The 16,174-nt window shown below is 41.8% G+C and overlaps 2 protein-coding genes and 1 long non-coding RNA gene across 3 annotated transcripts; 1 reads left to right on the top strand and 2 right to left on the bottom strand.

Annotated features, from left to right (window-relative positions):
- Positions 1-592: 592 nt before the first annotated feature.
- LOC149055833 (uncharacterized) lies at positions 593-1,827 on the bottom strand. The gene is made up of 2 exons (XM_089226958.1): positions 1,143-1,827; positions 593-861 (listed from the first exon to the last, which is right to left on the bottom strand). The coding sequence occupies exons 1-2, from the start codon at positions 1,825-1,827 to the stop codon at positions 593-595; spliced, it is 954 nt and encodes a 317-aa protein (XP_089083084.1).
- Positions 1,828-6,021: 4,194 nt separating this feature from the next.
- On the top strand, positions 6,022-7,063 carry LOC149055832 (uncharacterized). Its single transcript, XR_016191754.1, has 4 exons — positions 6,022-6,103; positions 6,254-6,361; positions 6,456-6,589; positions 6,689-7,063. It is a non-coding gene; the product is annotated as an uncharacterized LOC149055832 (long non-coding RNA).
- Positions 7,064-7,073: 10 nt separating this feature from the next.
- On the bottom strand, positions 7,074-9,461 carry LOC107170074 (uncharacterized). Its single transcript, XM_089227762.1, has 5 exons — positions 9,248-9,461; positions 8,865-9,187; positions 8,668-8,800; positions 8,298-8,579; positions 7,074-8,233 (listed from the first exon to the last, which is right to left on the bottom strand). Exons 1-5 carry the CDS (start codon positions 9,426-9,428, stop codon positions 7,569-7,571), a joined length of 1,584 nt encoding a protein of 527 aa, XP_089083888.1. The 5' UTR covers positions 9,429-9,461; the 3' UTR covers positions 7,074-7,568.
- Positions 9,462-16,174: the final 6,713 nt, after the last annotated feature.

The following is a 16,174-nucleotide window of genomic DNA, read 5'->3' as shown; positions in this document are numbered from 1 at the left end:
ATTCGTGTATGGTGTGCGATTGTCGACCGTTGTCGAATGAACCTAACGCTAGGTTACATTCGACTTTTATCGTGTTTACATTCATAATTTTCACTACACGATCGGATTCGTGTCTGCGATCGCGCGCTAAAGTTCGCTTATCGAAGCCCAATAACGGAGCGATGCTATCCTCGACGTTTAAGTCGATTTCGCTACTACAATGCACTGTGCATTTCAACGTACTGTTATCGGTTGATAAACTAAAAAAACGTACGCCGACGTTCTTCAAAAGTTCACGCATTTTAGTTTCCAAAGCAATTATTTCATAACAACCGGTCGGTATTTTAATCCTAACGGGCTCCTCCTGTCCGCCGTGAATAATATGCAGATTATCACAACCGGTCTGTACATTGGGTATGGAATTATATGTTTGCATACTCAAAAGTCCGATTTCCGATTTATTACCCACTTCGACGGGCGGAAAAAAATGACATTCCAATTCAGAACTGGCCCCGCTCAACGAAAATGTTTGTGACGACATGTTGCCGCGTCGTATAGTCGACGATATATAAATATATATTATTATAGTATTGATTTAATATCAATATTATTATTATCGTTGTTTCGAGGTTAAAAACTTCAAACATAAATGACCGCAGTTAAAAGTATCGTATGTTTGATGACGTTCGTAATTATATTCGATGTCGCAACCTTTAAAATATTTTTCCAACTCTAATGGCGGGCGGAGGTTTCCGTAGCTATCGTAATACAGAACCGATTTTCCAATTTTTTTATAACACACCCAATGCGTGCCCCTATTTTTTTCCAAGTCTAAATTAACGACCGCAGCTTCTTCGCGTCTGGGTGCGGCGGGCAACCTGTCTATACAATATACGCCTCTGAAATGAAGTATTTTCGCGAGTTTGGCGTATTTGATTATTTCGAAATCGTAAAGGGCGCGATTGGGTAGAGTTAGTTTTTTGTTCTAGACGATTTTTTAACGGGTTTAATTTTTCTAGATTTTTTATTATTTTTTTTATTCGCAGTAGATTTTTTCTTTTTCACCGTCATTTTTTTCCTCTTCGCCACTCCGCCAACAGTGGTGCGCGATTTCCGCACGATAGTATACGAGCCGCCGTTTTTATACGGACTTAGATACATACCTTTGCCCAAATGTACTTGCGACCCGTTGTTCGATCTAATACCGCGTATCGTTCTCACGATATTAGCTACTCCGCCGGCCAGCGTGCCGAGCGCGGAAAGCCCCGCCAATATAGGTATTAATGTTAGAGAGCCACCCGTCTTAGGAACTCTGATGATGCGAGGCAGTTTATTATTTTTCGAACGCCCGCCCGCAGTCGCCTTCACGTGTTTGCGCGCGACGCGAACAGTCGATTTAATTAAACTACTCATGTTCGATGTTCTGGGACACGATTTCAGCGATTTTTTCAACGCTTTTTTACACACACCTACAATATTGGAAAATCCGCATCCGGCGCCGATCTTGCGTTTCGCCTTCATACCCGTAGTCACGAGCCACGCTGCGGCTTTTTCTTTATAATCGGCGTCTTTCGCCCCCACTCTGCTCCAAGCACGTTCTTCCAGTATACTGTCGGCCACACCGCGGTCGGATAAAGAATCACTTTTATCGTAGGCTATATCGTGCTCCCTACACGCCGAATCCAAGCCGTTTATTCCTGGCTGCCCGAGAGCGAGTCTTTTTTTTAAATTAGTTCCCGGCCCGCAGTACTGATAACCGGGCAAATGTAATTCAATCGGTAGACTATTTATTACGGTGTTCAGCAGACCTGTACCACTATTGGTCTTGACCTTCGAACGCGGTAACATTATATGAGCACGCTGCTCGAACGTCACGCGTATTTATACAATGAGATTTCTCAACCAAGAAATGAAGCTCAAAGTCGACAATATCGATTCACTATCGTCATGCGATACAACGCGCCCGCTTCGCCATGGGCCCCTATTCCCCAACGCGGTGAGAGCGCTGATCGTCGGCCCGTCGGGTAGCGGGAAAACGAACCTTATTTTCACTTTGTTAGTACACGCCAACGGAATTAAATTTGAAAACGTGTATATTTATTCTAAAACGCTGGATCAAGCTAAATATGTATTGCTCGATAAGATTTTGAGCGGCGTTCCGGGCGTTAAACTATTTAAATTCAGCGATAACGAAACGGTGATCCAGCCTGAAAAAGCTCTACCTAACTCGGTTTTTCTGTTCGACGATGTCATAACGGAAAATCACGGTATCATCCGATCGTACTTTGCGAGATCTAGACACAACCTGGTAGACGTGTGTTATTTAGCTCAGTCTTACTCGCGCGTACCGAAGCAGCTGATACGTGACAACGCTAATTTCATAGTGCTGTTCAAACAGGACGAGATGAATTTACGTCACGTTTACGACGAACACTGTTCGGGCGATATCAAATACTCGGAGTTTAAAGATTTTTGCATGACGTGCTGGCGTGGAGGTAGATTTGAATTCGTCGTTATCAGTAGTGAAAACGAACGTGATAACGGGCGATATAGACACGGGTTTGATACATACGTAGTTATATAATAAGGCGCTACGCCGAAATTTACTACATTAACTCGGGATCATGGATAAGGTGAACAACTCGACGACAGTATCAACGCCTGCTATTTTGACTGATATAATTCAAGCGAGGGCGAATATAAAACAAAAATATAACGCGTTAAAAACGGGGCGGTTTGAAACGGAGGCGTTAATAAATAACACATTTAGCTCGATTATCGAACCTCTTAGCGAAATAAGGTCGAATATCAAGAAGAAGCCGTTTCCGGTGGTAACGCCCTCACCGACGCCATCGCTATTGACTCCAGATTCGGATTCTATTGTGGATCGTTTCCCTGCACCGCTCCAGTCACCGCCTACAACGTATAGTGATTTGAACGCACGTTTCGGACCTTGGACTAAACCGGTGTTGGACAAAATATACGGGCCCGTAAAATTATCTAGCGATGTATTCAGATTGGGTGATAAAGAATTACAATTTATCGACAATGTAATACACATTGAAGGCGATACGCGTACATATCCGGTAACGACGGGAATTATCGATTTATTATTTCTAAAATCCCCAGAGCCGACAAAATACACACAAACAGATTTAAATACATATAAATCGATCTTAATTCAGACGTCGGTGCACAGGACGTCGAACGGCGAACGTATTCGCAAATCTAAAGGACAGAAATCTGGAATAATTTCAAAATTGTTTTCTAGAAAAAGTAATATCAGAACTGGCGCGGGTATTAGCATGCGATTACAAAAACACAATATCACTTATTGGAACGATCCTAACGAGTTGGTCGACAGATTGCGTTTATTGTATTCGTCGCTCGCGGCGGGCAATACGGGCGTTCGTAACGAGATAATAGCGATTTGCGAGGAATTGGTCGAAGCTAAAATATTGAAAAAAATACCAAATGTCTAAGCGCGCGATAGCCAGCGAACTTCACGCGGCGGCCAGAAGGAGGTACCCTCGACGCCGCGTCATTGTTTACGGAAAAAACGATTTATTTCAAGCGGACCTCGTTGACATGCAACAATATTCCGGCGTGAACAAATCGTATAAATATATACTCTGTATTATCGATTGTTTCACCAAGTACTCGTGGGCCCTGCCACTCAAGTCGAAAAAAGCCGAAGAAGTCGCTGCAGCTGCAAGTAAAATTTTTGCACAGAATAGCCCTAACCTATTACACGTCGATCAGGGACGTGAATTCTATAATAAACATTTCGAAGCGTTAGTGAAAAAACACAATATTAAAATGTATAGCACGTTTAGCGCGGTCAAGGCGTCTATCGTGGAAAGATTTAATCGCACGCTAAAACAGCGGATGTTTAAAGAATTCACTAGCAGGGGTTCACGCGACTGGATCACGATTCTACCCTCGTTAATCGATGACTATAATAATTCGACGCATAGGACTATCGGTATGACACCGGTGCAGGCTGACGCCGACCCGACACGTGTTGAACTAAAATACGCTGTAGAAAAAACCGGTAAAATAAAATTTAGCGCCGGAGACAAAGTACGCATCAGCGTGTACAAGGGTGTTTTCACCAAAGGATATTTACCGAATTGGTCTACGGAAATATTTACTATTATTAAAGTGAATAAGACTACGCCGAGCACGTTTACGCTACAAGATTATACGGGTAGACCGATCGCCGGCGGGTTTTACGCCGAAGAAATACGCAAAACAACGTTGCCCGACGATTATCTGGTGGAAAAAGTAATTCGCACAAAGGGCCGGCGTGTATTCGTTCGATGGCTAGGTTTTACGGACGAACATAATAGTTGGATAAATAAGGCCGATCTTAAAATATAAACACAGTTACCGCGGTGCAATGGACGCGTTTGGAGGGTCGCCGGGTAGTCGGCTAAATAAATCCATAGCGGATATGGAGGAAAGGTTCGAAAAAGAGCTCGCCTCACACGTTAATTTAATCGAGATTAATTTAGTAAAAATCGAGGCACTCGGTGAAAAGTTCGCAAATGAGTTAGCTATACATAGTAATATAAATGACGTGAACGAGAAAAAAATCACGACGCTCGGCGAGCGGACACAAGTGATTGAAATGAAAACAAGACATTTAAAATTGACACTAGTACCGCCGTCGACCGATAAATATATATCGGAAAACAATAATAAAATTGAATCCTTAAGGATCCTTAAGGATTAATCAAATCCGTTGAGATTGTTAGTAAAAACATCAAAGATTTGAAAACTGACTTGTCGGACGCACGCGCCAGGATAGTCATACTCGAGGATAGAGTCGTCAGTATTCATACAAGTCTAACGCTAGTAAGACGTTATAATACATATATATATATAATATATATATACCTATATTATAATATAACAAGTGCGATCACGTGTATGATGTCGTCGGGTATACTAGATATTCAGTGTGTGTTAGGCCCAAACTCGAAATACTTGATAAAAGAAATGTCGGTAGTGGACGTGGGCGGATGGGCTAGCCAACACTGGATTTTTAAACACACTAGAACGCGCGAAAATACGTCGAAAGTCAATGCTACCAACATGTGGTTATTTCGCAACTACCATCAACTGTCTTTGGATTGCGGGGATGTGGAGTATTCTGAAATAGAAAAGATTTTAAAATCGTTACATTTCGAATGCATTTACGTGAAAGGCGAAGAAAAGCGACAGATCATTCAAGACTTCATTCCCAATGTCGAAATCGTCGAGATGGGCGCGGATTTGGACTGCCCGCGACTCGATCAGCTACACGCGGGGCTGTGCAAAAATATACAGCCGTGCTGTCTTTACCATATGAATTTAGATAGTGCACAATGTACATATAATCGAGTTTTCGCATTGCTTAAATGGTTTAAAAATAATATGTAAAAATAATGTGTTATATTATTTAATTTCTGTATATATAATATTTATGAAATAAATGTATATTATATTATATAATCGTGTAAAGAGTTTTATTACGCATATTATATCCTTGTGTGTATAACATGTATATACTCCACATCTGGGATTGATGGTTGGTCAGCGTCGCACAAACGACCTCGCATTCCATAACACGATTTTTAAAAATAATTTGTAGAATAATATCGTTTCCGTACACGTCGAGTTATTAAAGTCTCCAAGTAGATACATATACATAATATAATGTCTACGAATATCGAGTTTTTCACACAAATAATCGTATTCGTTAGCCGCATCTGGATGACCTTATAGTCGGAGGGTGTGAAGTATCATCATCTGGTTGTAATGGTCAACCCGACTGCAGTCACATGTGGTTCGGACCAGGCATTCCGCTAGCTATACGACGCGCAGGATCCGCTAAGCGAACGACCCTTTTCGTCTGTAATGCACATATATGCGCTTATCAATCCCTGTACCCGCACGATATTGTACACGCTGATAGATTATGGTGGGGGCGTCTGTTGATAATAATTTTAGACGCCTGACCGTTGGCCAGTGAATATTAAATCAGTCGTATTTTCTCTCCTATCCGAAGCAGTCCACTCAAGTTCATCTCTACCGACATTCGAACATTGAAATCTTGACACATCGCTAAACTTATAAAGTGAGTTTATTTTATTTATTTAATAATCATTATTATAATATATGCACTCGTATTACACGACTATAGCGTTTTTAGATTTGAAAGAATCTTTCAATTCTGAATGGAGAACTTTTATGTACGAAATTAATAGATGTTATTTTATAATTGTAGTTCTAAATTTGTTCTCACCCGAATTCATCGTCACCGCCAACATACAGTCCTATCAAACCATCTCTGCAGGGGATCTACTATATAATATATATATAATATTATATTAAAGTGAGTTTATTTTATTTATTTAATATTTATATGCGATCTTGCCACACTAAATTTTTATTTGATATTAATAAAAAATATTTTTGTTTTTATCTAGCCCCGAATTCATATACCCGTCGTACGCCCACCGTCACCGCCACCACCACCACCACCACCACCAGCGACATCACATCGTCTGTCATCATCATCATCAACGCTTCGTCTGTAAATTGACGGTTATTTAAAAATAAAGTGAGTTAATTTAATTTTTATTAAATATATCTATCCTCACGTTGCGCTTGCGCTTAAACAATTTATTTTTTATCTAACATTTATTTTTTCTGTTCCCAGTTTATTATGGCATTCTTAAGCGCTCTAAAAAGCCAGGTGAATAACGTGAATCTCTCCGTCGGCGAATTGCGGAAGGATGATGCATACCCTGTGCGATCAATGAAGACGGTCGAGACGAAATTCGGCAGGACTGTGGCGTGTGTACTGTTTGACGGGGCGAGCGGGGGGACGATAAACGTCTTCTTGCCAAAGACAGTTACCGTCTCGGTTGAAAACATCGAAAAATATAACACAGGAGACATCCCAGCTGTATCCCTGATATTTAAAGGTTTACACAACAGGAGTTTCATTATAGATTTTGAGTGAAATTGACTATGGAGCTTCTGCATAAAATGTTTTTATTAATATAATTTTAAATAAAAAAATTTACATATACGTTCTTATTTATATTTTATTCCGATCCTATAGTGTTAATAAGTTTTTAATCGATACAAACTAATGATATATTATATATATTTAACAAGTTTTATAATATAAATAGTTTCGTCGAAATAAGAGGTTTTAAATTAAATATATATATATAATACATATTATACGCATTTAATGAGGTGAATCATATTTATGTGATATGCGTATGTATATAAATATAAATTATAAGTAGTATTAAATAATATATATTTTTTTAGGTGTTATAATCATTATAATTGGTATTCTACGAAAAAATTGGTTTTAATAGGTATTTTAAAAAAAAAAATAATAATAATAATACCGAGTAATACACAGGAATACACGCCTCGTGATAAGGCTAAGTGCTTCTTACAACGCGTAGTACCAAAATAATAATAATAAAAATAATTATGATAATTTTAAAATGGTATTATATTATATTAACAGCTATACAATAATAATAATAATAATAATAATAATTAATAGGACAAATTCAATAATTATTTACGCGATAGTGTCCGTGCGCGAGTGTATTTATTCTATCGGCTAGAATATGGCGTTTATCGTCCGATCTGTTCAATACCAGTTTCATAGTTTTAATAGTTCGAATTTCATGCTTAAACGACCGTATAGAGACATTTTCTCTATACGGCGTAAAAGACATATAACTATAAGCGTGCGACGGATGTACGGGTGATGGTGTTGGGGAATGCGCAGTCGCGGTCGTTGAGGCGTTTTGATGTATCCGCGCAACGGCCAACCTCGCGCAGTCGGTCGCAATCATTTTCCCCATGCTCACGTCAAACTCGTCGTCTCGTTCATCGGATTCTATGTCGTCGTCCACATCGGCGAATAAACAGCGCTTATGATCGACTAGCGTGAGGTGATTTCTGATCACGTGTCTCATAACGCCTTTCGCACGAATGGTGACTTCGCGTTCCACGTCGTAGGCATATGACTTTGCGCGCAGCGCTACGAATTCGTAGATAGTTCTGCCTGCGGCCTCGTCCTTGAATAATCCCGGAATCCTTTTCCGCGAGCCCGCGTAACCCTTGTGATCGGTCGGCAAATTAGACGTGTCCGTGCGCAGCATGAGGTTTGGATTGTTAATCAAGTCGTCGTAAAAATCTTTAGTCGATACTTGGTAGAAAAGCGAATCTATAATAATAATTATTATTATAATATATTTTTTTATTTAAAGTGTTAAGTATACAATGCGCACCTGTGTCGGTATATAACAATTTTATATTTTCACCGTAGTATCGTTTCATCACGTCATAATGAAAATTGTACATCAGAACTTTGCTAAGTTCGAGTACTGTAAACCCGATGAAAATGGGCTTACAGAAATCGATTACTTTGCTATCTAGAGTGACCGCGGCGAAATTGTCGTTATAAATTGTACAATGTTTAAACGTCGGGCGGTTGATGAGCTTTCGTAGTCTGTCAGGTCGCGTTACAAGATCAAGCTTTACACGACGTCTCATGTTTTCCATCGTTTTTCCTGGATATACAGGAATAAAATGATATTATGCTTAAAGTTTAAAGTTGAAGTGAAAGTTTTAAGTTGAAGTGAAAATAATCTAACGTACCAAACACGGAGTTGTTTAAATCTTTGAAGAATTGTTCTTCAAACTTATTGGTTGCACGTTTCCTCATCTCAGTGTTGAGCGCGATGTACGGAGCTAACCACGGAGATTGTCGGAATTCCAACACTCGGTGTACCTGAAATGCATGGTTAAGTTTAAATAATAATAATAATAATAATAATAACTATAATAATAATAACCTTTTCGACTACTACGCCATGGGCCATGGCCTGTTTTAAATTCATATAATGAACGACGTAGCGTTCTTTTCGCTGAAATGTCACCATCAACTTTCGAACGGTTGATCCGTGTGGTATGCTGGCGTGGGGTAAGAACGGCATATCGTTGTGGGCATCGTGCAGGTGTTGTGGATACGAGATGTCTACTTCGTAGATTCTGCCAAAATCGTCCGTCTCGCCCATCCACTCCAGCTGAGCCAGCGCGACTTCCGGATTCCCTGGGTACCATGCGAAATCGCTAATCGGCATGTATTTTCCCATTGCGAGACCATATAAATTATTAGCTATATACATAAAAACAACAATTAATATTCATACAATATATCGAATATATATATAATCACCATCCAGGTATACGAGCCAAGTGTCGGGTTCATCGTTTCGGTATCCGGGCGTCTTGAAATTGTTAGCTTTGGCATAGCGTTTACTCGCCTGGACCAAGCCGCCACGCATTCCGCTCTCAAGAAACAAAACTTTCTCAAAGTCATTTAAAAGTTCAAGTTTCACCGAAGTGAACTTTAACATGCAGTCAAAGCTAAACCCGGGAGAGGTGTAATATTGTGCCGGCGCGTGGCCCGGCGGCCCGCGATACCGCGGGCCCGCACCGTGCCGACCCCCGCTTCACCCGCACCCGAGCCTCGACGCCGCCGTGACATTTCACCACCGCCGGTGGCGCCATCTATCCGCCGATTCTGTAACGCGGTTTTTCGTCTAATATCGTGAGATATCTTAAAATTACCGTGCTTAAATGCCGCGCCATCCCCCACACCTCCCGCCCGCACCGCGTGGCCCGGCGGCCCGCGATACCGCGGGCCCGCACCGTGCCGACCCCCGCTTCACCCGCACCCGAGCCTCGACGCCGCCGTGACATTTCACCACCGCCGGTGGCGCTATCTATCCGCCGATTCTGTAACGCGGTTTTTCCACTAGTATCACGAGTTATCACGGCCCACCCTGAGCCACCCGAACCACTACCCCCTCCCCCACACCGCCGCCTAAGCCACCTACGTCATAGACGCCTATACCGACCCACCCTGAGCCACCCTAACCCACCCGAACCACTACCCCCTCCACCTGCTCCCCCGCCTTTAACGAGCCCTACTACGTCATAACCGAACCCCTCTCACCCTCCACGGCTATACCGAGCCGCCCCTCCCCCACACCTACCGACTGTACCACCTACGTCATAGACGACTGGCCACCGAGCCACCCCCTCCCCCACACCTCCTGACTGCTGCACCCACGTCATGGACACCCGGACACCGGGCCACCCCCTCCACCACCTTACGCCTGCAGCACCCACGTCGTGGACACCGGGACACCGGGCCACCCCTCCTTCCGCCTTCCATGTGCACCGCGCGACACCGTGGGCCCGCACCGTGCGACCCCCGCTTCACCCCCCATCCGAGCCTCGACGCCGCGCTCTGTCGGTGGCGCGGCCGGGTAACATATTATTGTTCATTATAACACGATAACCTATATGACTATATTATATATACATATTTTTATTGAATAAACAACAATTTATATTAAACAATTTAATCATGTCAGTATTTGACTCGATCACTTGATATCCTAAAGTATATATTATGAGGACATGAGGTGCGTAGAAAAACTGCGTCCACCCGATTAACGGATATATTACGCCAATGTTGGTGATAATATGACGTTAACCGCGAAGGCGGTTACGCCAGATACATATAGATAATAGCCCGATAAGTGGAGATGCGTTGCGGATAGAGGACGCGCGCGCACGACGTCCTCGTTTAGGGTGTGGTGACGTACGGCGCTGCGGTAAATGGTCGGGGATGAGGAAGGGGGTTAACGTGAAATAAATGAAATATTAAAAATTCAAAACAAAATACGTCCTTTTTTCTAAAATATAATATAATGAATATTATATTTGACGATATATATGTGCGGTATACAACACAATCTCATTTTACAATATGTGTGTGTGTGTGGGAGAAAAGCATCTCACTGATAGATGATTCATATATATATATGTATATTATAACACGGTATAATAATACATATCATGTTATTATTATACACGTGTTTCATCTTATTATTATTATTATCCTCGGTCAGCGGTGATCGGAATGTCGAGGTCGAGTAAGGGGGTTGGTAATCTTAATATGTGTACATCGCAGGCCCTTCGTTCTCCTGGAATCCTAAAAGCTGTGAAAAAAATATCAAATTATATTATAAGATATAATATTCTCTACGATATCCTAGCGATATTATATAATACGGAATAATATTATATTTTAATAGTAATAATCACCTCTTCAATGTCGTTGCAGACGTTGACGGATTTTAGACCAGCAAAGTCTATGACGAAGTTTGTGCAGTCAATCAAATCGTTAGGCGGCCGCATAGTCGTCGAACGTTGTATATTTTTGCCCTTGCGCTCACCGCGAGCCTCCGAGAGCATCATTTTTTCACCGGAAGAATTAAATGCACTAGTTTCACGTTAGGCTGTTGCAGTGTTGCAGTGTTACGAACGACCATTTAAACGTTATCTATTCACGGTGTATAGCGATAATAGTGTTGGGAGGGGGTGAAGTTCTTGCACTGTAATCAGAGAATAAATGAAATGTCATCTATTCCGTGCTATAATATCGTGATATGATACTAGACGAAAAACTGTGTGGGAAAATGGGAGGAAAATGACGAAGTGTGGCAGCAACACGGCGTGCATAATCCCGAATGCGTATTTGTACTGTTATATAAAGGCGCAAAATTTATCGGGAACGTAAAAAATGACTTTAACAATATCAATCGTGACAATCGTTATGATGATAGTCAAGTCCGTATATGTAAATCGGAATCGTATGACGTCGTCGGCTAACATGCAGCTAAATCAATATTCATTATTTCACTGTACCCTCTATATAATATCTGTATATACATTTTAATTGAATAAAACTATATTTAACAATTTAATCGCGTTAATATCTGACTTGGCATCACGTTAACTATATATGTATATGTTTTCACACATTTATGTATATGTTTACGCACATTACGTACATAATGTATATGTTTTTACACATATATGTATATGTTTTTACCATGTATGTATAGCTTTTTGCGTTAATATGTGTTCTTATGCATATATGTATATGTTTTTACATATGTATGTATAGCTTTTTACCATTTATGTATATGTTTATGCACATTATATACATAATGTATATGTTTTCATACATGTATGTATAGCTTTTTGCGCTAATATGTGTTCTTATGCATATATGTATATGTTTTTACATATGTATGTATAGCTTTTTACCATTTATGTATATGTTTATGCACATTATATACATAATGTATATGTTTTCATACATGTATGTATAGGTTTTTGAGTATGTATGTATATGTTTACGCACATTATATACATAATGTATATGTTTTTACCCATGTATGTATAGGTTTTTGACCATATATGTATATGTTTTCGTACATTATGTACATAATGTATATGTTTTTACACACGTATGTATAGGTTTTTGAGTATGTATGTATAGGTTTTTGACCATATATGTATATGTTTTCGTACATTATGTACATAATGTATATGTTTTTACACATGTATGTATAGGTTTTTGACTATGTATGTATATGTTTACGCATCTTATATACGTAATGTATATGTTTTTACACATGAATGTATAGGTTTTTGACTATATATGTATATGTTTTCACACATTATGTACATAATGTATATGTTTTTACACATGAATGTATAGGTTTTTGACTATATATGTATATGTTTTCACACATTATGTACATAATGTATATGTTTTACACATGTATGTATAGGTTTTTGACCATATATGTATATGTTTTCGTACATTATGTACATAATGTATATGTTTTTACACACGTATGTATAGGTTTTTGAGTATGTATGTATAGGTTTTTGACCATATATGTATATGTTTTCGTACATTATGTACATAATGTATATGTTTTTACACATGTATGTATAGCTTTTTGCGTTAGTATGTGTTTTAATGCATATATGTATATGTTTTTGTGTATGTATGCGTCGAAAAACCGCGTTACAGAATCGGCGGATAGATGGCGCCACAGGCGGTGGTGAAATGTCACGGCGGCGTCCGATAAGCGAGGCCGCGCCACCGACAGAGCGCGGCGTCGAGGCTCGGATGGGGGGTGAAGCGGGGGTCGCACGGTGCGGGCCCACGGTGTCGCGCGGTGCACATGGAAGGCGGAAGGAGGGGTGGCCCGGTGTCCCGGTGTCCACGACGTGGGTGCTGCAGGCGTAAGGTGGTGGAGGGGGTGGCCCGGTGTCCGGGTGTCCATGACGTGGGTGCAGCAGTCAGGAGGTGTGGGGGAGGGGGTGGCTCGGTGGCCAGTCGTCTATGACGTAGGTGGTACAGTCGGTAGGTGTGGGGGAGGGGCGGCTCGGTATAGCCGTGGAGGGTGAGAGGGGTTCGGTTATGACGTAGTAGGGCTCGTTAAAGGCGGGGGAGCAGGTGGAGGGGGTAGTGGTTCGGGTGGGTTAGGGTGGCTCAGGGTGGGTCGGTATAGGCGTCTATGACGTAGGTGGCTTAGGCGGCGGTGTGGGGGAGGGGGTAGTGGTTCGGGTGGCTCAGGGTGGGCCGTGATAACTCGTGATACTAGTGGAAAAACCGCGTTACAGAATCGGCGGATAGATAGCGCCACCGGCGGTGGTGAAATGTCACGGCGGCGTCGAGGCTCGGGTGCGGGTGAAGCGGGGGTCGGCACGGTGCGGGCCCGCGGTATCGCGGGCCGCCGGGCCACGCGGTGCGGGCGGGAGGTGTGGGGGATGGCGCGGCATTTAAGCACGGTAATTTTAAGATATCTCACGATATTAGACGAAAAACCGCGTTACAGAATCGGCGGATAGATGGCGCCACCGGCGGTGGTGAAATGTCACGGCGGCGTCGAGGCTCGGGTGCGGGTGAAGCGGGGGTCGGCACGGTGCGGGCCCGCGGTATCGCGGGCCGCCGGGCCACGCGGTGCGGGCGGGAGGTGTGGGGGATGGCGTGGGCCGGTGTCCAGGCGTCCGTGACGTGGGCAGTACAGGCAGGAGGTGGGGGAGGGGGTAGCGCGGTGTCCGGTGTCTATGACGTGGGCGACGCAGGCTGGAGGTGGGGGAGGGGGTGGCTCGGTGGCCAGTCGTCTATGACGTAGGTGGTACAGTCGGTAGGTGTGGGGGAGGGGGTAGCCCGGTGGCCAGACGTCTATGACGTAGGTGGTCCAGCGGTAGGTGTGGGGGAGGGGGTTGTCCGGTGGCCAGACGTCTATGACGTAGGCGGGGCGGTACAGGCGGGGGTGGGTGGAGGTGCTAGCGCAAGCTTGCGCAGCGTTGGGGAGGGGTTGGGGAGGGGGTAGCGCAAGCTTGCGCAGCGTTGGGGAGGGGTTGGGGAGGGGGTAGCGCAGACTAGCGCAGGCTAGCGCAGGCTAGCGCAGCATAGGTGGGGGGTGGGTGGAGGGAGTAGCGCAGACTAGCGCAGACTAGCGCAGACTAGCGCAGCATAGGCGGGGGGAGGGTGGAAGAGCTAGCGCTCAGTGATGGTCGGGCGGGCGGGGGGGTGAAGCGGGGGGTGGCGTAGGGTGGCGCAGAAGGGTGGGGAGGGGTTGGGGGGGTGGCGCAGGGTGGCGCAGGCTGTAGTGCGGGGGTGAAGCGGGGGGTGGCGCAGGGTGGCGCAGAAGGGCGGGGGAGTGGTTGGGGGGGTGGCGCAGGGTGGCGCAGAGTGGCGCTGATGGGAGGGCGGGGGGGTGAAGCGGGGGGTCACCAGAACCGGCCATTTCATACTACTTATATACATAGGTAATTACAATTAAATGACTGTTATTGGATTAAAGTGTATGGATACAATTCACGGTCACAGTAAATATTATTAGTGAATTTTGTTGATTTTTAAATTTTCTACCTTGATGATTATTAGACAATTCGATCAACTTAAAAAAGATCAGTATAACTAATTGAAAAATTAAACAATAAACCCTTGTTTCAAAAATTCTGTAGTGTATTTTTTTGAATTCGAATAAAATTATACACACAAGCTGCACACAGAACTTATCATCCGGTGTATATATGACTGACCAACTATAATACGAACCCGACTAGTTTGAAGTAGGTAATAAACCACGAAAAATTAGATTTAATATTATACATCATTAAATTTATTTAATACGAAAGCCTCGCTCAAATATTTCTTCACTTCACCTATAGTGTAATTTTCTACTCCTTATTAGCATACCTACATTATTATTATACGAAAAAGAACCGATCAGACAAAAGTAGAGAAATATGCTAAAAATAATTAAATATAGTTTAATTTATATATTGACTGTTTTTTTAAAAATGTGCTCATATCCTCCATAACTAAGTGATTTCATTCGATTTATTGTTAAATGATCAAAATATCAGATATCGTAGCAGTATATACCTGGACACATTTTCGAAGTTCAATTAAGGTTTATTATTAGTGTAGTATGTCTAAAATATATAATATATACAAAGCATTGTGTGTGTAACTAAATATATAAACGTTTAAAAGTTTTCTTGTTCAAAAACATAATCACGAAGTATTTGTTTTTCAATTTTGTTTGTTTCTTTGATATCCACAGAACTTCACAAGTTGTTTTCAGAGAATTTTGTATAGGATTTCATCAATTTATAGCATCCAAGTAAGATTACCTAAAACACATATATGTAAAATCACAAACAGTTTTCTCCGAGTTTCTGAGAAATGTTCATATTATTACATTTTCAGTTGCTAATTATTTCTGTCAAAAACGATAATTAAAGAAAAAACGTTACAAATGTATTTATCTTACTACCTGCAGTATTTATTTTAAACCGTGTTCGTATCTGGTTCGTGCAATAAATAAATAAGCGAATAAAATAAATAGCAAATAAAGCCATGTGTGTGTAGAGGTTCAGATACAAATATATATATATATATATTATTTATATATTATTTATATATATATATACATATATTATTTATTCTGCAAACATTCGATTCGATTTGTTTTTACTGTGTATTGTATAATGTGATTCAATAAGTTCCCGGTAATCGTTTATAGTTTCTGTTTAGTTTTGGCCACAATACTAAATGTGACATTTCACGATATGGAAAAACTTTCAAAGAACAAATACCTCTTATTTAGGTATGAACCAGTAAACAGTCAGAGTACTTATTATTATTAATATTTTTTTTTAACTTCTACGTTGCTTTTTAATAAAACTTGCAAATAGAATGGAAAAA

This window comes from Diuraphis noxia, unplaced genomic scaffold (genome assembly GCF_037042655.1).
Source record: "Diuraphis noxia isolate RWA-SAM2 unplaced genomic scaffold, SU_Dnox_SAM2 contig0004, whole genome shotgun sequence".
NCBI lineage: Eukaryota > Metazoa > Arthropoda > Insecta > Hemiptera > Aphididae > Diuraphis > Diuraphis noxia.
This window is presented reverse-complemented; position numbering and strand designations above follow the sequence as displayed.

Bases quoted from the DNA above. Each gene is read 5' to 3' on its own strand.
- LOC107170074 (XM_089227762.1), bottom strand. From the start codon at position 9,428: ATGTTAAAGTTCACTTCGGTGAAACTTGAACTTTTAAATGACTTTGAG. The intron at 8,580-8,667 runs GTACGTTAGATT...CTGTATATCCAG, and splicing joins TTTAAACAACTCCGTGTTTG to GAAAAACGATGGAAAACATG. The intron at 8,234-8,297 runs GTGCGCATTGTA...TTATTATTATAG, and splicing joins ATTGTTATATACCGACACAG to ATTCGCTTTTCTACCAAGTA.
- LOC149055833 (XM_089226958.1), bottom strand. From the start codon at position 1,827: ATGTTACCGCGTTCGAAGGTCAAGACCAATAGTGGTACAGGTCTGCTG. The intron at 862-1,142 runs GTATGTATCTAA...TATATTGTATAG, and splicing joins GCAAGTACATTTGGGCAAAG to ACAGGTTGCCCGCCGCACCC.